Source organism: Pseudonaja textilis, chromosome 2 (genome assembly GCF_049901715.1).
Source record: "Pseudonaja textilis isolate UNSWEBS1 chromosome 2, rPseTex1.2, whole genome shotgun sequence".
Lineage (NCBI taxonomy): Eukaryota > Metazoa > Chordata > Lepidosauria > Squamata > Elapidae > Pseudonaja > Pseudonaja textilis.
In genome coordinates, this window is record NC_141991.1 from 240,052,588 (window position 1) to 240,079,752 (window position 27,165).

Sequence of the window (27,165 nt, forward strand, 5' to 3'; positions counted from 1 at the left end):
ATAAGGGGGCGTGCATAAGCACACCAACGTGCCTACCGTCCCTGTCCTATTGTTTCTTTTATTTTTCTTATATGTACCCATTTCATGTATTCATAACTATGTTTATTCTTATACCTATTATCTTGTAAGCGATTGACAAATCAAATTAAAAATAATCAAAATAATCAAAATTTGGGAGTTTGGCAACTGGCAAGTATTGAAATGGTTGCATGTCCCAGAGTCATGTGATCACCATTTGTGACCTTCCTTTTGACAAGGAAAGTCAATGGGGAAAGTCAGATTTGCTTAATAATGCTGTGGCTCACTTAATGACCACAGCAAAAAGGTTGTAAAATCAGAGACGACACACCTAATGACTCCATCACTCACTGACAGAAGTGCCAGTCCCAAGTGTGGTTGTAAGTCAAGGACTACCTGTATGTTTGTGAGTAAAGAGTGTTGCTTACAATAGAAAAACGTACCGTTCAAGGAATGAGCTCTTCTGTATTATGCCTGACTGTGGTAGGTCTCTTTATGGCTCCAGGCCCAGCTAGTATCAATCACTTTGAATTGGAAAGCTCCCACACCAGATACTTTTAATGCTTACTTTGGAATTCACAGGGTTGCTATAAACCAAAGATACACAACTTTTGACCTAAAACCTTAGCTAAGACCCTCAGAGAAAACAAGTTGCTGCCGTTTCATAATTTTTTTAGGTGGCCGACATTGAGTAGATGTCATCAGATTTATTGGCTTTAATGGTGCTTCCTCGTTGTGCCAACACATGGATTTTCTTGGCTGACAACTTCATGACCTTTCTTGTTAAAAAAGCTAGCTCTCCAGCAGGATAAAATAGATGCAGTTAGACCCAAAGGTGTTTTTTCAAGAGGTAACTGGACTTTCTTTGTTTTTTCCCCTTGAAGACATTTCATCTCTCATCCAAGAAGCTTCTTCAGTTCTGACTGAAAAAATTCCAGTCAGAACTGAAGAAGTTTCTTAGATGAGACGTGAAACACCTTCAAGGAAAAAACCCAAAGAAAGTCCAGTTGCCTCTCGAAAAAGCACCATTGGGTCAATCATGGCTTGGATGACTCAGAACCCCCATAGGTAGCAATAGCACTTAGACTTATATACCGCTTCACGGTGCTTTACAGCCCTCTCTTAAGCAGTTTACAGAGTCAGCCTATTGCCCCCAACAATCTGGGTCCTCATTTTACCCACCTCAGAAGGATGGAAGGCTGAGCCAACCTTGAGCCTGGTGAGATTCCAACTGCCAAATTGCAGTCAGTCAGCAGAAGTAGCCTGCAGTACTGCACTCTACCCTCTGCACCACCGTGGCTCATAAATAAACGCAGTTAGAAGGATTTCCCACCAACTTACTCCCAATAACAAACACAATAGGGACTCTCTTCAATTTCTCCTCCCAGAGAGAAGGCTGTCGGATATGGAAGATGACCATGATGAAGGGAACCGACGGGCTGGGAATCCAGATCACTGGAGGCCGTGGATCTAAGCGCTCCCCTCATGCCATCATCATTGCCCGGGTGGAAGAAGGTGGATCAGCTCACAGGTAGCATTTGTTGTGTGGGTCTTTCAATGCAAGTCTGTCTCTTCCAACTTTTAATTAGATACACTTGGGGATCAAAAGCTCAAGGACAATAAAACCAGATATCATATGTACATTATTTGATTTATACTTGCTTGTTGGCCGGGGTTGGTTCTCAAAGTAACTTTCAGTATTAAAATCCAACATATAACAACAGCAATGAATAAATAAACTGGGAGACTTTTAGTTCTAGTCTGGCCTTAGGCATCAAAGCCGGTTAGAAGACCTTGACCCAGCCATTTTATCTCCACCCATGGAAGAAGGCAATGGCGAGCCACTTCCACTATCTTGCTGAGAAAAGTGTGTGGAAGGGAGGGAGGGAAGGAGGAAGGAAGGAAGGAAGGAAGGAAGGAAGGAAGGAAGGAAGGAAGGAAGGAAGGAAGGAAGGAAGGAAGTATCCCAAAGGTGCTTTTTCAGGAGGCAACTTGAGTTTCTTGGTTTTTTTTTTCTTTTGAAGACGTTTCGCTTCTCATCCAAGAAGCTTCTTCATCTCTGACAGGATGGCGGGGAATGGGGAACGGGGAGTGAATCCTGTCAGAGATGAAGAAACTTCTTGGATGAGAAGCGAAACGTCTTCAAAAGAAAATAAACAAAACAAAAAACAAAAAAACCCCAAGAAAGTCCATTTGCGTCCTGAAAAAGCACCTTTGGGATAACCATGACTTAGTTTGAGGATCTCTACAGAAGGAAGAGGTGATTTATTGTTATAATTTTATTATCATTACATTTTACTGACAAGAATGTCTTCTCTACCTCGTTGCCAGAAAAGTTTGGCAATCTTGGTGGCAAAGGGATCCATTTGCTCAATCTTCTGAATTTATCATGTTGCCTTTGTTTTTGTTTTCGCATTCCCAGAATAACTCCTTGCTAAAAATATTTCCTAAGCTTTTCCTCTCAGAAATATTTTTTTTCCAAGGTGTCCCAGTAACCCCGAGTAGCTTATTGGTAGAGAAAAAAAAACATGCTTGTTCTTGTTGCTATAACCCTCAGAGAAACAGATCTCTGTATCTAGAGATTTAGCAAGAAAATTAAATGTAAGACTTGAAAAATAGGGAAGTAAAATGACGAACTTGCTTTGTTCTCAAAACAAAACCTGCTAAGGGATAAAATCCTTTTGATGGGGTGTCCTCCTGCCTGTGGCAGATTCAAGGTAAATAATGCTTCTCCCCCACACCCCTTAGGTTCTTGAATCCTCTACACAGATTGTTTTACTAGTAATAAATTTAAAGTTAGAGAAAACTGAACAGTTTTGAACAGGCTGCTTCTGGAAAGTTTAAGACTTCAAATATATTAAAAGGACAATGCTAACTGGTACATATAGCTAGTCCCTACCTTACAACCACAATTGAATCCAAAACTTCCATTGCTAAGTAAGACATGACTAAGTAAATTTTGCCCCGTTTTTTGACCTTTTTTAACCACAGTTGTTAAGTGAATTAGCACAGTTGTTAAATAATTGACATGGTAGTTAAGTGAATTTGGCTTTTCATTGAATTTGCTTGTCAGAAGATCACAAAAGGTGATCACATGGCCCTGGGGTACTACAGCCGTCAAAGTACATGCCAGTTGCCAAGTATCCAAACTTTGATCATGTGACCATGGGAATTCTGCAGCACTCATATGTGTGAAAAACACTCGTTGGTCATTTTTTTCTAATGCCATTATAACTTCTAATGGCCCCTAAACAAATGGTTTTAAGTTGAGGACTCCCTGTATTCATCTTTTTAACCTTTCTACAGATAATTGTGCATATTTGTTTTTAAATCTATGCATTCTTGAACATGGATGGAGCCAAGGTATCTGCAGGGTAATTGGATCTTTTTTTTTCTCAGCAAAGTTATTTTGAATAGAGGAATGAAAGAAAAAGTTGTTTTGGAGATCTGTCAAATGAATGAAGGACAGAGGCAACTTATTTCTTGGGGGAAAAAATTCTCTGTTGTGATTGCACAACTTGGATATCTGGTGCTTTTCAACAACTAAGCCAGCCTGCCTTCACCACTTTCTTATTCTCCCATTGTATGGGTGTCAAACTCGCTGCATCACATTGCTGTCACGTGACATATCATGACATTTTTTCCCCTTCTGTTCTGACCGAACCGGGTTCCAAGGGAGCAAACGCAGACAAAGGCAGCAACCCCCATCTTTTAAGGTTTAATCACAAATTCTGTTCCTTCCCACTAAGAAAGAGCCTTGCCAGGTTGTTTGTCAAGGCTGCCAAAAACCCAGAGATAAGAACTAATTTACAGGATTTTCCAAACATGAACTATGATGTCCACGAGGCTGAGTCTCAGAGCATCTTTGCCGTCTGCAAAGAACGCTTCTACAAACCTAGCTTTTATCCTCTTGAGGGAGGGGCCATTACCTTGCAGCCTTACTCCCGAGTCGCCTGTGCTACTATAACTGCTCTCTCCTACAATCAATCATGTGCGGCACAGGCTCCTCGGGAACCTCCTCATCACTGCTGCCAGCCCCCACAATCTCTGAAGGCAGCAATCCACTCCCTAATGGTCCTGGCCCCTCATCAGAGTCCTTGCTCTCCTCCATCGTCCGCACCTGCTGCCGGCTAACCACAACATCTTCGCGGAACTGGGGTGGGTGTAGCCTGCAGGTGACACAGCTGGCCCATGGGCCACCAGTTTGACACCCCTAGACTATAATTCTCATAGTTCCAAGTCCAGTTGGGAAAAGCAGCAGTAGGCACCTAGTCCAGGACCTTCTGTAAATCTAAAGCCAAAATACAACTACAACTTAAGTGTTTCCTTCTTCAACTCAATTTGTCTTGTGGCAAATATAATCTCACTCCCAGCATTAGGAATCAGCATTCTGCCTCTTTCTGCAGAATGGAAGAGTTTGTAAGTTTAAAAAGAAAAAGAAAATAAGCCAACCTTTTATAACATAATTTACTGCATGTAATCTGTCTGGCCTGCGATAGAATAGAATAGAATAGAATAGAATAGAATAGAATAGAATAGAATAGAATAGAATAGAATAGAATACTTTATTGGCCAAGTGTGATTGGACACACAAGGAATTTGTCTTGGTGTAAATACTCTCAGTATACATAAAGAAAAGGTACATTCATTAAGAATCAAGAATCATAACGTTCAACACTTAATGATAGTCTTAGGGTACAATCAACAATCAAATCATACTAGGAAACAGTCAATATAAATCGTAAGGATACAAAGTTACAGTCCTACAATCACAAGTGGGAGGGGATGGGTGGTAAGGAGTGATGAGAAGATTAACAGAAATAATAGTGCACACTTTGTAAATAGTTGAACAGTGTTGAGGGAATTATTTGTTTAGCAGAGTGATGGCTTTCAGGAAAAAACTGTTCTTGTGTCTAGTTGTTAGATGATAATAATAAGGAATAAAACTTTCATTAGTATTGGAAAAGGGATATAACTTAGATTTCAAGGTCATTAACCTGCTCTACATCCAAGCCCAAAACCATGCAAGAAAGAAAGGAAAAAAAATGTTGACGTTTTACAAAGTTGTAGCTTTTGAGAGTTGTAGAATGCACAGGTCCAGGAAAAAAAATTCTTGGCATTGGCCAACCTAGGTGAAGCCCATCAAAGTATTGAAAATACAATCCATATTGGGTGGGTTGCAATCTGACTTTTAAGTACTAAACCTTAAAGGGAAGTTCTTAAAAGAAAAGGGATCCGTGGGAATTCTTGTATTTAAGAATTCTCTTGGGAAGGATTTTTTGTTTGTTTGCTTTGCTTTTGTTTCTGACATTAGTTTCTGCCAGTGGATTGTGGGATTTCCTTTCCCAAATGAGAAATTAGATCAAATTCTCAAGCCTAGGAGTCTTAGCGTGGACTTTTCCACTGACAAAAAAAAATGCTTAAAGGAACGTGTCCATTAAGACTAGCACCTCAGTATTTAATACTGGGAAGGATCAAGGGCTAGGACCAGAATGAGTCCATGCAGAGTTAACTACTCCAAAACAAATGAGTGAAAACTCAGCAGTAGAGCTGACCTACTTACTAGTGATGCTGTTCGAGTTTATAAAGCACTCTGAGACTCTCCAGAGGAAAGTGTTAAGTAAACATGAAGTTAAATATTCATTACTAACAAAATGCAGACACAGCCTCTGATATTCACCTTGAAATTTCCCTCTGAAGAGGATGGAATGGAGCCATATTTTCCAGATCAAGCATGGACACTTATTTGTCTACGTCTTAATCTTGGGATGGAGGTAAACATTTACTAAGGAATATTTTAGCTATAAGCCAGCATTGTCTCTGACCTCTCATATCATCATGAATTTTCCAGCTTGTCAAGTCCTCTTTTAAGGCTGAAGAAGCTAAGCAGGCGAGGCAGGTTTTTCTTTTTTGGGATGGCATAAAGCCTATTTTGTTCTTCGTTTTCTTAGAGATGGCAGGCTGAAGGTGGGTGATGAGCTTCTAATGATCAATGGCCAGTCTTTGGTTGGTCTGTCCCATCAAGATGCTGTCGCTCTACTCCGGTCAGCGGAAGGCCTTGTGTACCTCGTGGTGGCAAGCAGGGTAAGTAATTTTGTGTATATGATTTCATATTTTGAACAAAACATAGAAGATTACAAGATTCTTTTTTTAATAAGATATCATCACCTTTAGTGTTGAAAATGCAAAACTGACTAAGAAAAAATAATGGATGGATGGACATCAACTTTAGGAATCTACCTTATGAGAGGATTTGATCAATTAGCTCAGGACTTGAAAAACTTATTTTTCTATGAAGGACCAATAAAAACCATGGAGGGAATCAGTTGAGAATTTGAGTTGATAGCAGGTGGAATAAGACTATTTTTAAAATCAGGATGTTATACTGTAGATCAGGAGTCTTCAAACTTGACAGCTTTAAGACTTGAGGACATTCAACTCCCAGAATTCCTCCTCCAGTCATGTTAGCTCAGGAATTCTGGGAGTTGAAGTCAACAAGTCTTAAACTTGCCAAGTTTGAAGACCCTTGCTGTAGATCAAAATGGATGCTTTAAAACCTTGCAGTTAAATGGTTAAATGGTTAAAGCATCCATTTTATTTTTTAAAAATTCTGAAACTTCCTCCCAGCAATTGTGGGCATTTTTTGCAGTGAGTTTATTTTCAACATGGTATAGAAATCCTGGTTCAACCTTTAGCCAGGTAGAAGCTCCATTTCCCTGTTCTGTAGGCATCTAATCAACCATATCAAACTATATGTAAAATTGATTGAATCCTATTATGACTCTTGGAGAAGGTGCTTACTATATTGTGATACGATAACTCAGGGAATGGGAAACCAGCAGATAGCTATCGTTGACCTCTCACATCAGGTTGGCTAATTAGCAGGAATGATGGTAACTGTAGTCCGAGTGGTACAGTGGCCTAGCTGTGGAGCTCTTGCCTCACAATAAGGAGGCTGTGAGTTCAATCCTAGGTAGAGGCAGATATTTCTCTCTCTGGCCACGATGAGAATATATCTGCTGAATATAACTCCGCATTGGCAACAGAAAGGGCATCTGGCCAGTAAACACTTGGCTCCATTCAGTTGCCCAGACTCCACTCCTCAAGGGATTATGGGGTCATTAAAAGATGATAATATGGTGGTAACTGTATTCCAACAACAGCTAGAAGGTCAAAAATTGCCAATCCTTAAAATAGACAATAAAAATAATTTCAATTGTTCAAGTACATTTTCAGAACGGATATGTATTGTAAGTCACGGGTTTCCAACCTTGGCAACTTTAAGACTTCTGGACTTCAACTCCCAGAATTCCTTAGTCAGCCATGTCTTGAAGTTGTCAAGGTTGGAGACCTTTCTATAGATGATTCTGTATAAATTCAAATTCTTGTCCTATAATTGAACAATTATCCAATTGCATTCATGCTTAGTGGAACAAGTCTTAAGGTGTGCAACACTAAAGTAACTTCAGCAACCGTTGGAGTTATTAACTATCCAACATATTTGGCTTTTGTCTCTCATTGGTATCAGTTAAAGCCAATTAGAATAGCTGTCAGTAAGCTTGTTCTTAGCTGATGGAGTTCGGCTCCTTGCCAAATTGCTCCATGTTTCCATAAATTCTTCCTGCACTTACACCTTCTGTGGAACTGGCTTAAAATCTTGGAGGAAGTAGCTCTGCCAAAACATGTTTCATGTGAACTAAAAGCATACACTTCTTTTATTATTGCAACTGGGGTGGATAACAATATGCATTTTATCAGTTATACATCAGTTATGCAATAAAAGCACAAAGCTAACTAAACTATTTAAAAGCAGTGTGGCACCCATTTTTGCAAGTGAAACCAAAGAGAATTTTTGCCCAAACTTGTTTGGTTCTTGATCTCGTATCATTTGGAGAATCAACTGTTGTCTCTGAATGGCATTTGTCAAATGGAAGCCATAGAAAAGACAATTCTCAGCCGTACTATGGAGTGAATGTACTGATTGAGAAAGAGCTGTGAATGTTTGGCTGGTAATACTGGAAACAAGGGTTACCCTCTAGTCAAGATATCCACTCTTTCAGATGCAGTCTTTCAATTCCTTTATCCTAGAGCAGGGCTGTCAAACTCAAGGCCTGTGGGCTGTATCCGGACCGTGTTGTGGCTGGATCCTGCCCACAGGGCCTGGAAAATGTAAAGGGCAATCCTGCATCGCTTCAGCCTGGTTTACCCGCATTACTTTGGCCTGGTCTACGCATGTCGCTTCGGCCTAGTCTAACCAATGAGAAGAGGAAACATTGGGCCAGCGTGGCTTCAGCCCCGTTTACCCAATATAAAGAGGAAACATGGAAGCCGTTTGGGGAATGGTGTTACACTGGCCATGGCCACCCATTCAGCCATACCCACCCGGCACCCCGAGGTCAACCACAGCCCTGATGCGGCCCTCAATGAAATTGAGTTTTATACCCCTGTCCTAAAGTAATTTTCCAAAAATACTACCTATAAAACCAGCTAAAATATTTTAGAAATAGCAAAGTGGGAGGCTGGAAACCTACTACATGGCAACTATATGAAAAGTAATTATTTTGTAATAGATTGTATGGAGATGGACAGGCTAAGGATGAAAATAAAAAACAGAGAAGATTCCATTTACTATAGGGCCTGGGATGCCTGGGATGAGTGGTTTAGAAATTAAAATAAAATAAAATGGCAATTAGGAAAAGAATGAGGGAATACGTAAATATGTGAATATACCATGGAGAAGATTGAGAAGTAAGGATAAAAGATATTGATTTACAGTCAGAGTAAGATGTAATGGTAAAGGAATAAGTAAATACATATACTGAAAAATGTGAAGAGATGCAAAAGATGTCTTGATGTTGATAACAATGTATTAAGTTTTATTTTATGTTTTTAAAATTTGGAAACTGAATAAAATTTATTTTTAAAAAAAAGAAAGAAAAGGAAACTGCTGCTTATTTATGAAATTTATGTGGTGCCCATCTCACTTAGCAGCAACTCTAGGCAGGTTGCAACAAAGTGTTGGTATTACGGAAATAGGCTGCCTACAAGTATGGAAGGATTGTAGGTAACCCTTATTTAGGACCACAACAACCACGACAATTTGATATTAAGTGAAGCAGTCCCTAAGTGAAACTATGATTGTGCTTATGATCTTACTTCAGTTTTGCTTTGCTCTGTAAACATCATAAATGCAGGAATTGGTCACAAAATTACTTTTTTTAATCACAATTGCAAACAATCACTAAACAAGGCTTTTATGTATATTTGAATGATCTTCAGCATGTCCAATGATCTCCTCAGATGCATCAAAGATGGAAATTAACTTTTTTAAAAAAACAAAACAAAACCTTTTTTCCAGTATTACTATGGCAGCCAAGGGAAATCTTGGCAACTGATCATTATTTATAGTGTGATGCTTATTTTATAGAATAGAATAGAATAGAATAGAATAGAATAGAATAGAATTCTTTATTGGCCAAATGTGATTGGACACCCAAGGAATTTGTCTTGGTGCATAAGCTCTCAGTGTACATAAAAAGAAAAGATACATTTGTCAACAATCATAAGGTACAACACTTAATGATAGTCATAGGTTGCATAGTTGTGGTCCCAACTATTGAATGAATATACTCATATATGTAATGGCATGTATTGTTCTTCCCTTCTTGTAGGAAAGAGCAGAAGAAGATGTTCTTCATTATCCATCTACAAGTTTGCCAGACCTAATTAGCACTTGTTCTGCTCAGGATACGGCCACCTGGATTGACAATAAGGAGAATGAAGCACCGGAAGAGGAGGATGGAAAGGCTCCAGAGTCAGGAGTTCTGGAACCTGTAAGTATGATGTCTGTGAAGATGCTCAATCATCCAGGTCATGGTTGTCCCAAAGGACAACTGGACTTCCTTGGTTTTTTTTTCCTTGAAAATGTTTCCTTTCTCCTCCAAAAACTGAAGAAGCTTCTTGGAGGAGAAATGAAACGTTTTCATAGAAAAAAAAAAAAAAACACAAGAAAGTCCAGCTGCCTTTTGGAAACAGCCCTTTGGGGGCTGTAGATATGAACTTTCACAGGAAACCATATTGGGATATGCCCTGCCCAACTCAGCTTTGCATAGCTAAAAATCTCGCGTGGTTGGTCTCAAAAAGCTAAACAAGCTGGTTTCCAAAATCAAAAAGTTGAAAATGGTTAGTACTTGGCGATCATTACAAGCCAGGTTTCAAGGCTAAACTGGGAAATTGAAGACGGTAAGAAGGCAGTGACAAATCACTTTCATAATGTTGCCAACAAAGCTACATAGATGTCTATGTGACATCATAAGGAGGAGTCAACTTCTATTGAAAAGATACTTTTCTTTACAAGTCAATTCCACTCAAATTCTTCTGTTTTTAAATAATAGGCAAATTTTATTTATGTACATGTACACATTCTTGGAGGTATGTATTTTGTCTGCATGTATGGAGCCTTGTATCAGAAAATTGAGATAAATCTGCATATGAATTTAGGAAATGTGAATGATACAAAAGCTGTTTAAAATTGCAAGTCAAATGACATTTATCACTTCCCTGGAATGCTATTTGAACAAATATTGATTAACAAGATGGTCATCTCTTTTAACAATTGCAGCTGTTTTAGAGGTATATCAGAGAATCATATTCTGCTTTCTTCAGAAAGACTATCATTGCAATTTACTAAAAAAAAATAATTCAGATATAATGTTCTTTGCTAAATAAATCATGGTGCCTTATTAGATCAAGATTGACTATGCTCTTGTGTTTTTATAAAGCATAATGAAAAATGGCCAGCATCAACCACAGTTCTCCCTCACAAAAGAAACTGGTTTAATTTGACTAGAAGAGGAAGGGAGCAGATAAGCACAGTTCCATTTCAGTCTACTTAAACCAACGTTTATTGACTTTCAGCGATTGGACTTCAGTGTGTCATTGTGGATTACTTTCATATTTAATATTTCATTTTAACCAAACTCACACTGAACTCATTGTGACCTTTGTAGAAGATATTGTACTTTGCGTAAATAAGTCGGTTCCTTTCTTAGCTTCTTCTTACCTCATTCTTTATGCAATATATTTATTCTGGATCTGCTGTTGATGGCTGTTTTAGTGACCCATTTATCAATTACCATCTGGAGCTTTTCAGTTTGAGGTAAATATTATAGAAATCCCTGCTCCAAAGAATTAAACAGGACCTAGGAAGATATGGAAGCTCCCCCTTGATCACTTTGGAAACCTGTCTGGTCCAATATCTTCTTTCCTATAATATATAATTGCTTGTGGCTATTTCAAATTCCAAGCAACCGACTATGGGCAGAAAAACAAAAGAGAGCAGGATATCTTTGGGTAATTGAAGGGGTTAGAGCTGGAGGATAAAACACATCTAACCATAGAGGAATAAATTAAGATAAGGAACCTAGCTTCTTTATTTACATTAAGCATTTTAGCCATCTATTTGTAGGGTTAAGCATGCTTGGAAAATGATCAGAAGTGCTTGGGTATTTGCACAATTATCTTTCTGCTACGCATTAAAGAGCCACATCTTTTTTCAGGCTTCTTTAAGAATCACATTAAAAATACAGATGAAACAGCCCTTTAAGGAGCTGCAGATTTGTGCATAGCAAAAGAGGCAGTGGCTTTAATGAGGAATAGAGAGTGGCTCTCCTTGCAAAATGTCATAACTTATTTTCTTAATAGTTCTTTTTCCAATGTATACAGTGGTGTTTCTGGTGCAGAATATAGAAATCTTTAAAGGTTAGGATGTGTTAGATTTGGGAGAGATCAGGTCAGGGGTGGGCTTCAAAAATGTCAGCAACAGGTTGTCTGCACCAGTTGCTGGGTGGGCGTGGCCATGGTGGCTGTGGCCTAGTCGGCCTCCTGCACTACAGGGAGAGCATTTTTGCCCTCCCTGGGATTCGGAGGCTTTCCTCAAGCCTCTGGGAGTGCAAAAACAGCCTTCCCCGGGCTACGGCAGCCCTCTGAAGGCCGGAAACAGGCCCGTTTCCGGCCCTCTGGAACTTCCAGGAGGCCTGTTTTTCACCGTCCCTGAGCCTCCGCATGGACTCTGCACTTACCTCACATGCAAAACAGGCCATACAGAGACTCTTAGGAGGGATGGGGTGGGAGGGATAGGGTGCAGTGGGCAGGGCCAGCAAGTGGTAAGATTTGGCGGTTCTCTAAACCGGCCATAATGTTAGCTAAGGGTTGTCCCGAACCCAGGCCTATCCATAGCAGCCCACCCCTGGATCAGGTGACTAATATAAGAGTTTGAAGATAGGCGACTTATGGTTAGAACAATAAAGCGAGTGAATTAATGTTCTGGTAAGCAGTTGAAGTAGGTGCTTCATCCCTGGAGGTTTTTAAGAAAAGACTGAACTGCCACAAGTCTGAAATGGTATAGGGCCCTAATGGTGAACCTATGGCACACGTGCCGGAAGTGGTGTACAGAACCATCTCTGCCAGCACATGAACTGTCGCCTTAGCTCAGTTCCACTGCGCCTGCACGCACGCCTCCCGCCAGCCAGCTAATTGTCAGGTACCCGCCCCACATACATGGGGGGGCAGGGCGCATGCGGGAGATGTGTGTGCATGTGCAGGGGGTGGGGGGGAGCACGGGAGGTCACACGCGCATGCGCAGCGTGGCATGGGGAGCACACACGTGCATTGCATTATGGGTGCAGGCACGCTTGTGTGAACGCACACTTTTGGCACGCGACAACAAAAAGGTTAGCCATCACTGGTATACGGTCTTCTTTTTGAGCAGGACTAGAAGACTTCAAGGTTCTTTCCAGCTCTTTTCTGATTCTGATTCAAGCATATTCCGTAACGGAAAAACTACAAAAAGATCCAAAAAGTGTCAACAGCCGTTAGGATTTTAAAACCTTGATCAGCTACTGCAGCATTGTCAATGTTGAGATAGGGGATTAGTGGTTTCACCCTGTAAGGCAACTTCCTTCACATTTTGTGTAGAAATGAGAACTGCCCAGGGAGACAGATCAATCCACAGGGGTTTTACAGGAATTATTCTGTTAGTTCAGAGAATGAGATACAATAGAGCAAGCACATATTTGAAAGCACAAATTGGATCTAACTGTCTAATTGAATCAGAATCTGAAAGGCAAGTCTATAATTACAATAAAATATTAAAGTCCAAGCATTAAAATTTTATAATTGAGTAATTGAATAGATTTATGCCCAGCTAAGGGGTAGCACCTGCCTATTCTTCTCTACTTCCAGAAAATAGGTCACTTGTGGTGCAGTAGATTGACTTGTACATGCACAGAATCACATGGCAGCGAGAGGAGCAGCATATGAATTTAATAAACAAATACCCAAATAAATAAAGACATGTTAAGACAGGTAGTGCTTGAGTTATGACCACAACTGAGCCCAAAATATCTGTTGTTAAGTGAGACATTTGTTAAGTGAGTTTTGCCACATTTTACAACCTTTTTTTGCCACAGTTGTTAAGTGAATCACTGCAGCTGAAAAGCAAGTAACCTGGTTGTTAAGTGAATCTGGCTTCCCGGTTGACTCTGCTTGTCAAAAGGTCAAAAGGTTGCAAAAGGGAATCACATGACCTCGGGACTGTGAAAAATTGTCATGTCTCTTTTTTCAGTGCCATGGTAACTTTGAACGGTCACTAAATACACTGTTTTAAGTTGAGGACTACCTGCAGTTGTATTTGAAGAACCTGCTTAACACATTCAGTTGCATTCAGACAACACACTAACCCTGCAAGCCATTAGCAGCTTTTGTGTGAAAGAAAACAGAGACCAGATGACTAAAAGGAATATAAATCCTTCCATATTGACCTCAGATTTCCCCCAATTTTTTATTTCAGGAGACTGATTTAAGTAACATTGACAATTTACTGTAGATTATTCTTAAAGCTATCTCCACCATTAAGCAACAAATTTTGGATGCCTTTTAAAATCAATAAATCTTAACTTCTTAATGCAATGTGTAATGTATTTTTAAGTATCAGTTGTTTGTGGGATTTTCTAATTTGACTCTTCTGGGCTAGCCTGGCCCTGTGCCTTGAGGTTTTCTTACCTTCCAAATGTGTTGGACTTCAGCTACTGTAACTCTTAACCAACATAGCCTTTGGCCATCCATTTAATACAATTTTGCAAATAATAAAGGCATATTTTCAAAACTAATCATATGAATAATCAATCTTGGGATTAAGATCTGCACATGAAAAGCTCTGATCACAAAATGATAGTGGGAAAATTACATTTTGCTTCCATGTGGAGTTGCAAAAAATACCATATAATATTGCTGCAGGTGTTGAAAATTCTAAGATATACACGTGTCATTTAACATGCATTAAAACAGCATTAAAACATGCTGTTTTAAAAAAGCAACCATTCATTTATACAAAAGGAAAAGGATTTTGCTGTGTATTTTATATTCAACAAGAATTAGTTGTATCATCTTAACTCTCTCCAGGCTGCTAACTTTCACTGAACAGATTGCATTTTTCAAAATTATTTCTACCTTCTTATGTAGTTGCCACTGTAATACATCTACGGTATGGAATGAATTATGTGGAGTAATGCGTGGGGCAAACTTTTAGCAAATAAGATTGCTTACTTCGAATAAAGGTACCCAATGGGAATTTTCTTATGTAATGTACAGAACTTAGGTTCTTTATTAAATACATCCAAATCCAATCATTTAGTAATCTCTCGTAGTTTGTCATTTTGGAAAGGGGAACATTAGGATGGGCTCAGCCAGGCTTTTCATTTAAGAATCTCAACAAATACAAGACGTTGTCATTTTCATTCTATGCAGGTTTGGTCCTGAATCAGAGGTGGTATTCAGCAGGTTCTGACCAGTTCTGGAGAACCGGTAGTGGAAATTTTGAGTACTTCAGAGAACTGGCAAAACCCACCTCTGACTGGCCTCGCCCCCATCTGTTCTCTGCCTCCCGAGTCCCAGCTGATTGGCTGGGTCTTCTTTGGTTGCCCGGCACAGGAGAACACAGCCGGAAAGCAGGCTAGTGGGGTGCAGAGGGAATTGGGATTTTGCAGAACCTTCCCCCAGGAGTGGGGAAGGAATGGAGATTTTACAGTATCCTTCCCCTGCCATGCCCACCAAGCCACACCCACCAAGCCATGCCTGCCAAGCCACATCACGCCCACCAAGCCATGTCCACAGAACTGTTAGTAAAATTTTTTGAATCCCACCACTGTCCTGAATGCAAAGAAAATCTTTATTGCAACAGAAACGATTTACAGAAAGATGGAATTGGATCACCTCACTTCAGCTAACTTGCCCCGACTGACTCGCCCTGGCTATCTCACCACAGCCAACTTATGGCAGCCAATTTGCCATGGGACAACTCACTGTGGCCAACTCGCTGCAGGACCACTCACCGGGGGACAATTCAATGTGGGATAACTCAAGAGAGGGACAAATGAATTTTAGCAGACCCTGCCTTGCTTTAACTTGCTTGAATCTAAAAGAAGACAAGACCTGCTGCAATTTACTTGCTCCTCTCTTGAGTTATCCTGCATTGAATTGTCCCATGGCGAGTTGTCCTACAGCAACTTGGACGCCGTGAGTTAGCTGCGGCAGGTCGGCTGTGGTGAGTCGGCTGCGATGAGTTCTCCCACACCCACAGAGAGAACTCTTAACAAATTCTCCTTCTGATATCATATGAGTACACAAAGTAATTTAGACTTTTATTAGAAAGCAGGCAAAGAAGAACTGTAAAGAAGCTTGCCCACAGGTGATTTTAAGAGCCAGTTCTGGTTCCTCTACCATTTTTAGGCAATTAATCTTCTCTTTATAATCTGTCCTATTCCAGAGGAAAATTGAGAGACCCTATGTGGAATATTCTGCATATACAACAGAGTTGGCCTCTATGACTTAGTTCAGCTGGATCTTAAGCTTCCTTCTGTATGGTTCCCAGTTTATCATATCTATTCTAGCTTGATGAAGGCTGATTAATGTATATTTCAAAATTAATTAATTAATCAAATAGGCCCCAAACAGTATCCTGCCCTTTGGAACATCTTACCCCCTGAGGTGAGATCAACTCTCGCCATTCTGATCTTCCACAAGAGCTTTAAGATCTGGTGCTCCCAGATGGCTTGGGACCCCAACAGGGAAGCATCATACTGGAGGCGGTTGATTAATTAAGAGCTAATCCCATTCTCCCTTGTATCTGGATCCCCCCTAGATGGGTAATGAAACATCTGCTAGAAAACAACCAAGCTCAGAGAGCACCAAGAACCTCACAGTTTAACCATGAGCTACAAATATTTTCTTCTATTAGTGAAACGTATATCCTTCACGTCAGTCTTCACGCCTGGTGATTGTCTGGACAAATTCATGCAGTTTTCCTGGCAGCATTTTCAGAAATCGTTTCTGCCATTTACTTCTTCCAGGGCTGAAGGACAACGACTGGACCAAGCTGGCTTCATGCCTAAGACAAGACAAGAACTGACACTTTCTCAGCTTCTAGTCCGGTGTCTTTAACAACACTACACTAGCTGTCATAAATAAGTACTGATAATCAACAATCCATAGAAAAAGTAATGTATAATAATGGGGAATACAATAATTAATGGCTGAGATTAAAACCTCTCTGGCAGGAAAAATGGTCCTTGTTTGGACAGGAAAATATGAGAACGTTTTATTCCTAAGCCTATTAAAAGATAAAAGTATGTATATCAGGAAGTGAGTTAACTATTTAATCATCAAAAGTCCCTTGTAATTTGAATAGGTGGAAATGTTAAAAAAGCACACCAAAACTTTGAAAGCCCTTCTTAAAAGCAATTAGAGGCTACTTGACTCCTTCATTTCCCCAGTGTATCATAAACAATATAGCAATGAAAAATGAAGTATGCAAGAGAGTTGGCTTTCAGGATACCTATTTTACTTACTAATCAGCAGTGGTGGGGGAAAGTGGCTGTATCTCCTTCCAAGCAAGAGATAAGCAATGTTCTGTGTCCAAGGGGCCACCCAACAAGGCCCCAACGGCGGTAATGACCTGTCTCTAAAAAAAGACAGAGATGAAAATGTTTGTTTTTTCTTGTTGGATTTAGTGAGGCTGCCAACCTCTGTTTCCTATATATGCTACATTTATCTTCAGCATTTTCTGTGCTCCAACAGAGAAAGTAGCAAGATTTTTTTTTCCCCAGGTTAAATAATAGTAATAATAATTTTCAGGTTTGTCCTTTTATTTTTTTCTCAGAAAACATTATCACTGTACATATCCTACACCGATAGTCATTTTGTTTTCTTTCTATATTTCCATGTCACAAGGAAAAATAGGTAAACTCTGATTCAGAGTCTCATTCCTCCCCTTAAGTAACAGAAATCCTGCAGAGATGCAGAGTAACACTCGGCTCCCGTAGCAAATGCCTTTTGACTCTCACAGTGAACTGTGTATGTGGGCTCTACGTGCGTTCGTGTGTGTGTTTCTGCGATGAGCTGAGATGCATATGAAGTTATTGTAGGTAGCAGGCTAAACCTTTTGAGCTCTTTCTTGCCTGTTGTGAGCAAAAAAGATGCGCTTGGGAAAAGCTGCCTCTTGAGAAAAATCAGCCAAGTTTTCTGGATTCTTTAAAATCCTGTTTTTAATTAGCAATATACATTCAGAACTGAACAAGCATAATTTCCTGGAGAGTCAGTTACCTCCTATGGCACGGTTACTGTCTTGGCAGATGGGCAATTTGTTGGTCACTGATGGCTAGGCAAAAAGAAGAAGAAAAAAGGGGGGAAAAACCCCCATGCATTTTCAGTGGACTGTGGCAGCCAAAGATTACAAACTGGGGCCCATGAGAAACTCGTAGAAGCTTAATGGGTAGAATTTCTGTTTATTTTCAGAGCAGAATGATATCTGGGGTTTGGGGGAAGTAAAAAAAGCTGGAGTGTATACAACACACTGCACATTTTTGGCATGAGTGGGAAAATCAAGAAAGCTTTCTCTTTTAGTCTTTGTTATTATTTTTCTCCTGGCAAAACTGTGTTCACTTCTTTGTGTGCATTTTTCCCCTTTATAGCGCTCTGAAATGAGCAAGTGATAGATGTGCCAGTTAAAAGATTATAATATAATCATGTGTCTTTTTGTTAACACTACAATTACTAATATGCATGTTTAAATTACACTCCAGTATAATTTTGTCAGCAAATCTTGCCCTACCTCTTATGATAAGCTTGCATTGTTTCTCCCTATAAGATAAGTTCCTGAATATATTTTAAGAGATCTATAAGTTGATTTCCTAGGGTCTTTAAAATGAATAAATAAACAGAAACGAAGAAAGTTTGGTTTGAGACACAAATGCTGCATAAGGAAGCCTTTACATCCAGAGTCATAACTGGCTATGTTCCCACAACATACTTAACTGGTCAGTTGAGGCTTAGCGTGGCATGGGAATGCCAGAAAGGGTTAATGGTCAACTAACTCCTGGGGGGTTAAATTTAACCCAAGACAGACCCTGTCATATAGAAAGTTACACTCGTTGTCTCCCTGTTGAATTGGGTGATGGAACATTTAAACTCAATCCATTAATTTTTTTTGAGTATTTAGACCTCCAAGAAAAAGAGCTGGAGAAAATAAAAGTCAGTTAAACAAGAACCTGAAAATTCTGCAGGGCTGATTGGCTCACCTAGCTAGGCACTTTCAACTGCTGCTTACCTGGCCAGTAGCAGGAGGCTAATGATGTCAGGAAGGCTTGCCAGGTATACAGTTAGATGCATGAGCTCTTAGGCCAGTGATGGCAAACCTTTCGGGCTTGGAGGGTCAAAAATTAGGCAAATGCTTAACTTGACTCTGCTGGTGTGTCAGACACCACTTGCCCTCCACAAAAGAAAAACAATTCTCTATCTCTCTCCCTCCCTCCCACTGAAGCCATGCTGAAGAACAGCAGTCAGTGGCAGTGCCAAGGATGGGCTAGGCCGCAACTTAACAGAATAACAAAGTGAGATGGGACCTTGGAGATCTTCTAGTCCAACCTCTGCTCAAGCAAATGGTATAGTAGACCCTTATACAATTTCAGACAAATGGTTGTCCAATCCCTCCTTAAAAACCTCCAGTGAAGGCAAGCTTTCCCGCTGATTAATTGTTTAACTGATTAACTGATTAATTTCTCCTTAGTTCTAGGTTGCTTCTCTCCTTGATTAGTTTCTGTCCATTGCTTCTTGTCCCGCCTTCGGGTGCTTTGGGGTGTAGATTGACCCCCTTGACTTTGTTGGAGCCCCTCAAATATTGGAACACTGCTACCATGTCAGTCCTAGTCATTCTTTTCATTAGACTACAGCAACCCAATTCCCACAACCGTTCTTCATATGTTTTAGCCTCCAGTCCCCTAATCACCTTTGTTGATTTCAGGCCTAGTGCTATCACTGCCACTGTCACTTGTACTGCCCCCCAAGATGTGCAAGCCATGGGAATGGCAGGTTTGAACCCTGGTCCAGCTCTTCCAAGAATCTGTTGTACATCACTTACACATTGTACATCTCTTTTTGTTGACATGCCCGGGGTGGAATTCAAAAATTTTAGCAACGGGTTCTCTGCCCGGTTGCTGGGTGGGCATGGCCATGGTGAGTGTGGCCTAGTCAGTCTCCTACACCACGGCCGGGGTGGGGTGTTTTTGCCCTCCCTGGGCTCCGGAGGCTTTCCTCAAGCCTCTGGGTAGGCCAAAATAGCCTCCCTGGTCTCCAGAGGCTCTCTGGAAGCCGGAAACAGGCCCATTTCCGGCCTTCCCAAACTTCCAGGAGGCCTGTTTTTGCCCTCACAAAGCCTCCGCGCACACCCTGCACTTACCTGCATCCAAAATGGGCCACGTGGGGACTCCTGGGAGGGGTGGGGTGGGCATGGCCAGTCCAGGGGTGGGATTTGGGGATTCTCCAAACTGTACAGAATCTTAGCTAGGGGCTCTTCCAAATCCCCGTGAACCCCCAGCAGCAGAACTCCTGGACACGCCCCTGCAGTCTACTCTAGGTTGCTATGGGTCACATAAGGCCCTTGTTAGCTTGAATTCTGAATTAGTTTTGAGCCGGAAGGGACCTTGGAGGTCTTCTAGTCCAGCCCCCTGCTCAAGCAGGAGATCCTATACGATGTTAGCTGCTTTGGGGAGTGCTCTTGCACAACCTCTGCCGCCTCTGAAAACTGCACAAAAGCATGCCCCGTTCTTGCCCCATTTCCAAGAAAGTCCATGGAACACAACCCACCCTCACACCTCCTTCGCAGCCCCCAAGCACTGCATGAGAACAGGGTGTGCTTTCGAGAATACAGACAGTGGTGGACTTATGAACACAGTGGAACCCCAAAATGTATGTGGCTGAGTGAGACATCTGTTTCGTGAGTTTTGCCCCATTTTACGACTCTTCTTGTCCCAGTTGTTGAGTTAATAACCTGGTTGTTAAGTGAATCTGGCTTCTCCATTGCCTTTGCTTGTCAGAAAATGCCAAAAGGTGATCACATGACCTTGCAACACTGCAACCGTCATAAATATGAATCAGTTGCCAAGCATCTGGATTTTAATCATGAGACCATGGAGATGCTGCAACAGTTGTGAGGAAAATGGCCACAATTCACTTTTTTCAGTGCCGCTGTAACTTCGAACCATCACTCAATGTTATAAGTCAAGGACTACCTGTAAGGTTCTTGTCTGGCAATGGGAAAAAGAGGCACTGATTTGAAATCCCACCCAAATATTTCTAATATTATTCTGGTCACTGTCGTTCAGCTAGAGTAATGAATATATCAGTTATGATTCAGCCTACTTTCTCATTTTTCCAAGGCAAACCAGGGTTTACAACATTTTGGTCTTCTAAATTCCGAAAAAATTAATATGAATTTCTGTTAAAGCATATTGTAGGTATGCATTTTCCCCCACCAATTTTCCCTGACGTATTTTTGAAAACTTTCCCCCATTTCTGGGTAGGTTCTTTCCATGTGTGCTTTTTAAAACTGGCACACTGCAGTAACAAAATCAGGAAAATATCGATTTCAAAGGGCAACTGTGTTTCAGTTTATGCACTGAATTAAGATGTATATATTAAATCAAATGGCACTCATAGATGAGCTGAATGAGTTTTTCCACATCTGTACTGTCCACACTGTGCTGTTTACAAAGTGGATTGACAGTCTTTTCTTTCAAAATTAGCTTTCGAAGCATTTCTCCATATGTGGACTGTCAAAATATTACACGGGAACAAAGATTTAACCATTTAGTGGTTGTCTGGATTTTGCAGCCTTAAATATGGTGCCTCTACTGTTGCTGGAAGCAAGTGTTCGGTGGGGGGGCGGGGGGGCAGGGTCCAAAGTGGATCTCTCCATTCATCATCCCTTCCCCTTTTTGTCTCTTCTCTTCTCTTCTCTTCTCTTCTCTTCTCTTCTCTTCTCTTCTCTTCTCTTCTCTTCTCTTCTCTCCTCTCCTCTCCTCTCCTCTTCTCTTCTCCTCCCCTCCCCTCTCTTCTCCTCTCCCCTCCGTCCGCTCCCTCCCCTCTCCACTTCTTTCCCCCCAGAAATTGCTTAGGGCAGGGGCGTCAAACTCAAGGCCAGTGGGCTGGATCCGGCCCATGGGGAGTTTAGATCTGGCCCATGAGGCCTCCCTGGAAACAACAAAGGACTGGCCCGTGGTGCGTCTGCCAGCAAAAATGGAGCTCAGGGGGGCCACGTGAGTTTTCAGTTGCGACGGCCTCCTGCAGCTAGAAAAAATGGAGCTCGGGGTGTGTGTGAGGGAAGCAGAGGGCTGCAGGAGGCCATCATGGCTGAAAACAGGGGCACACAGACACACCCCAGCTCCATTTTCACTGGCAGAGGGCTATCAAAACAAACTAAAAACAAAACAAAAGGAGAAATGTTTCCCCTTTTGCATTTGAGCATGCAAGAAAAGACAAGAAAGAAGAAAGGCAAAGGGGAAAGGCAAAGAAAAAGAAGGGAAGATGGGAAGAGAGCAAGGAAGGAAAAATAAGGAAAGAGGAGAAGGAAGAAGAAAAGAATATGAAGAGGGAAGGAAAAAGAAAAGGAAGGAGACTATAATGAGAGTGAGAAGGGTCTGAGGGAATTCCTGCCTTAGCACTTGGCCATCACAGGTGGCCCCAACACGAGTGATGTCAAGCTGGCCGCGCCCACCCCAGCCATGCCTAACCCTGGCCACAGCCACCCCGGCCCCCCGAGGTCAAACACAACCCTGATGCGGCCCTCCATGAAATCGAGTTTGACACCCCAGCTTAGGAAGTTAATCATTTGCTGAAGTATTTTGAAATTAGGATGCTTCAGGCTACCAAGTTACGGTCACTATAATTTATCATCATCAGGTTTTCTTCCTTTCCCTTAAATGCTTGTCTGGTGTAGTAGTTAAAGCTCCAGGCTAGAAAGTAGGAGACTATGAATTCTAGTCCCGTCTTAGGCACAAGGCCAGCTGGGGAACCTTTGGCCAGTCATTCTCCCTCAGTCCTAAGAGACAGACTAGGACAAACCACTTCCGAAAATCTTGCCAAAAAACCTACAAGTAAGTAGAAGTCAGCGGTGATTCAAAGGGACAGATGCACACACAAAAGCTAGAAGTATCAGAAATGGAAAGTCTAATTGCTTGTATGTAAAGGATGTATTTTGCCACTGACCACCCCACAACCCTTCATATCACATGTGCCTTGTTCCTGCAATATTATCAGCCCTTCCTGAGAATAGGAATGATTCCAATCAGAAAATTGGCATATATTTGAGAGGAGGGAAACATTTACCTTCTCCTGTTCTAGTGCCCTATTCCAAGATTTGGTTCTTTACTCTGAAAAAATAAAGCTTCCTAATGTATAGAGTATATTTTATTTGTTGCCATAGGCTGTCAGCTGTAATCTGTCCATTATTTGGTGCTGCAGATCACCTTCTAATACCAGACTTGATGTTCTCTACAAAGTAATTTATTCTAAAAGGAAATGAAAAATGCTTTCTTCTCTCTGGAAAATAGAAATTATACTTTTTTTAATTTATATTGCAGGATCAGTTTTTCATCTTAGGATCCTTTTGGCAAATTGAATAAAAGAAACATAAAAAGTATGCTTTCAGCAAGCTATTGAAACCAACGACAAACTCCACACCCCTGGTCTCCAACTCGTAGAGGTCTCATCTAGTGTATTATGGAAAGAAAATTAAGTCCTTGGGGTGGGAATGAAATCAAGGTTTAGCAATGAATGGAAGTCAAGGGATCTATGTTGGGGAGAGATTCAGATTTGATACCATTTATCTTGATTTTATTCGTTCTGTTTTAATCTGCAATGTTGAAAACAGCTTACAAATAAGCATCAATGTGTCTGTGTGCAACTAAGAAATAAAAATCCTCTTCCAAACCACCTTGTTAAAACAGACCGATAGAAAACAAACAGAAAAAATATGCAGTAACATAATAATCTACAAAATTGATCTTTCTGTGCATTGATGTTCTCACTATGAAGTTCTCCCATCTGAAAAAGATAAGAAGCATCTGTGTCTTTCAGTAGATTCCGGTGTCCTAAAATCTAGGACAAGGAAAAAAAATCTGGTGTGTTTTTCCTGGTTACAAATACCAGTGCAAATAAGCTGCAACAATTCTGCTTGAGATCCTCATTTATAGCTTCCTTGGGATAATACGTAATTTAGCTGTGGAAAGGATGACACATCCTAGAAAATGTAGCTGGACTTTTTAAAAATATCCCTTCTCCTTCAGATGACACACCTGACCGATATGGACAGGTCCTCAGATCTTACAGAAGACGAGAGCTCCAAAGAGAACTGTCAGAGCCCAACCCTCGGAGGTGGTATTTTGAAGTACAGGAGCCGATCTCAAGGTATGGTTCCTCTTTTTTCATTGGATGAAGAAGCATGGGAAGATTTAGAAGACTGTTTGAGGTCAGGTTTGCCAGCATACTGTACAGGGTGGTATTCTACCGGTTTGGATCAGTTTGGTCGAACCGGATGTTAAATTTGCATCCGGTTCACCAAACTGGTATTTGAACTGGCCGGCTGGCCCCGCCCACTCCACCCCTCACTTCCAGGAGTCTCTACACAGCCCATTTTCGATGCAGGTAAGTGCAGGATCTGCGCCGAGACTCTGGGAAGGGGAAAACGGGCCTTCTGGAAGTCTGGAAACAGGCCTATTTCTGGCTTTCTTAGGGCCTCCAGAGCCTGGGGAGGCCATTTTCACCCTACCAGAGGCCCGAGGGAAGCCTCCGGACCCTTGGGAAGGCAAAAAGTGGCCTTCCTGGAAGTACCAGAAATCCAGAAACAGGCCTGTTTTCAGCTTCCAGAGGGCCCCCAGAGCCCGAGGGAGACCAATTTTGCCCTCCCAGAGACCCGAGGGAAGCCTCTGGATCCTTGGGAAGGCAAAAAATGGCCCTCCTGGAAGTACCGGAAGGCCATGCCCACCCAGCAACTGGGCAGCGAACCTATTGTTGAGATTCTTGAATCCTATCCCTGGTACTGTATCTCCTTGAGAAAAGAGACTAGTTCAGAGGAAGAATAAAGAAAAAATATCCATGAGAAATACTTCTGCTGGAGTTCTTAAAAGTGTGTGGCACTTAGAACTAAATCATACTGAGCTAGATAGGTGTATCATTGCATTACCAATACAAGAGCAAATTTCTGTACACCAGAGGTCCCCAACTCCCGGTCTGAGGCTCACTGTTGGGTTGTAGCCCGTTTGGAACTGAGGCGCGGAAGTGGTGTATGAGCATGTGTGTGTGAGTACATGCATGAAACTGCATTTGTGAAAGCGGCGCACACATCCACAAAACCATTCTCTTTTTCCTTCCTCCACTAATATGCCGAGCCAGAAAGACGAGAGACCACTGCTCTACATTTATGTTTGAAATTAGATTTTTAAGGTTAAAAGTAGCGCTGGACCAAAAGACTTACATTTTTTCCTTGTTACTAGTATGTTCCTCGCCGAGTCATCTCCTTTCCATCTCCTTTAGTTATTTGAGGTATTTATGGTCTCTGGATTTGCAATCTTTGACAGATAGAGCATGTATCTCAAATAAAATTTTAATAAAATGATAATGAGAAGGATCAAAGCCTTTGAAAAGATGAAACACAAAGATAATTATGGAAGCTGACTAAAAAGAGCCATCAGGGTGTAAAAAACATCTTGCTGGTCTGCCGTGTGAGGACAGAGAAACCTATCAATGGTTGCAGCTCTGAAAGACTGTATCAGGTGAACCTCTTCAAAGCAGGTCCTCCACAATTTTAGGACTATGATTAAGAAAGGTGTCATCTTTGGAAGCCATATTTTTACTTAGAAGCTCAAAGCTGCCACATTTTTAGTGCCTGGGTATTTGGGAGGGGGGATTGCATAGAGTGGTTGAAGATTAGTGTCAGTGTGTTTGCAGCGTGACTTCTATTGTGAGACAATTCAGCAGCAAAGCACAGCACACACAGAGGCTTTGTCTTTTAACAGTGGTTTATATACAAGACAGCTATATGCATACATATACATGGTAGGCAAATACCTGGCAATCAATCAATCTTTACTCTGCATGGAGAACCACAATGGAGATACAACATGAGGAGAGAAAATACGCCCTCTCATGGCCTCCTATATATAGACAGCTTCTTAAAGTGGTAAAACCCTGTGGAACCCATCCTCACTCTTAAAAAGGCAATAACTCTGTTGACTCATCCTCATTGCATCAGCTTTTACAGTAGCTGGTCAGCAGCTACTGCAGACTCAACAACATTATTTTCATAAAGTCAAGGACAAGTTAACCCGCACTTGGGAAGGAGTGGCTGGAGGAATGTATCCAGTACATGTGATGTACTGATGGGTGCAGGGGATGCGTTTGTGATATTCAGATTCAGGTTTTCCCAGATGTGACAGTATGACTTCTTCAATAAATTCTCACTTGGATGAACTTTGTTGCTGAATGCTGGATGAAATGGAGAGTTTCACTGGGACGCTGACATGTGTTCTTCATATTGTCCTCTGGTTGGCAGCAGGATTTGGAATTGGATTATTGGTGCTGATTGAAGTGCACAGGATAGAAGGCATGAGTCAAAGTAATTCGTAAAGTTTCTCACTGTCTATCCTTTGAGGATTTTAAAAATATGAACCTGCACTTGATTTGATAGCATGCATAAACTATTTTTCCTTTTGTTTTGTTTACCTGGAACTCAGATACAATATAAGAGTACTGTCTTTTTTTAAAAATCAGTAAATAGCGCTGTTTGTGATTAAATAAGCATTTCGATAAAAAGTGTCTTCTGTCATTGCTTTAATAAATTACCCCTGCCCATATATCCACATGCATGCCTGTACACACACACACACACACACACACACACACACAAAGATAAAATTTATTACAGTTGTTTAGATGTTTTAAGAAATGCATCCATCCATCATTTCTCCATGGACATTCTAAATTCCATTAGAACTGACAATCTTAAAAGGGGCTTTGATGAATATATAATAAATTGTATCTCTGGGTTATTCTTTAGGGGCGGCAACTCGTTTAGAGTCTGTGGGAGAAGATGATGAGTTGACGGTAGAAAATGGAGATGTGAATTATGAAATACCAATGAAATATTCCCGGGGAGGCCGAAAGCATTCCTTACCGCAGCATTTGGACACAGGAACCAGACAGGTGAGGAGGAGAAAAAAAACGAATATATAGCATCATCTGAGATTTTACAGCCAAATAATTCCTCATTTTAACTATTGGTAATTGATGGAGGGACCAAAGATTAAAAGAAATATAACTCAATCATGAGCCAGAATGCAAATGCTGTATAGGTAGTCCTTCACTTACAGCCACCATTAGGAACGCAACTGTGGCTAAACAAGCGTGGTTGTCGCATTTGATTTAACAACCTTTTTTTTTTGCCACGGTTATTAAGCGAATCACTGCAGTTTTTTAAGTGAATTGTGTGGTTATTAAGTGAATCCAGCTTTCCCCATTGACGTTGTTTGTTGATGGAGATCACGTGACTCTGGAACGTTTTGCAACCATGGTAAATAAACACCAGTTGCCAAATCCTGGATTTCAGTCATGTGACCATGGGGACTTTGGCTGGTCGTAACTCATTTTTTCAGTGCTGTTGTAACTTCGGACAGTTGCCAAATGAACAGATCTAAAGTGAGGACTACTTGTAATTCATGTGCAAGCAAAGATTATTCGGATGGCTTATTTGTATATAGTAGA

General features: G+C 41.1%; 1 protein-coding gene across 7 annotated transcripts in view; it reads left to right on the top strand.

Annotated features, from left to right (window-relative positions):
- The window catches only part of PDZD2 (PDZ domain containing 2), a 202,250-nt gene that overhangs the window by 124,512 nt on the left and 50,573 nt on the right, over window positions 1-27,165 (top strand). For all 7 annotated transcript variants that reach the window (XM_026715483.2, XM_087927407.1, XM_087927413.1 and 4 more), the window contains exons 3-7: window positions 1,407-1,549; window positions 5,970-6,102; window positions 9,690-9,851; window positions 23,694-23,814; window positions 26,462-26,607. In XM_026715483.2, the coding sequence (XP_026571268.2) occupies window positions 1,407-1,549; window positions 5,970-6,102; window positions 9,690-9,851; window positions 23,694-23,814; window positions 26,462-26,607 (705 nt within the window). The remainder of the gene's footprint in view (window positions 1-1,406; window positions 1,550-5,969; window positions 6,103-9,689; window positions 9,852-23,693; window positions 23,815-26,461; window positions 26,608-27,165) is intronic.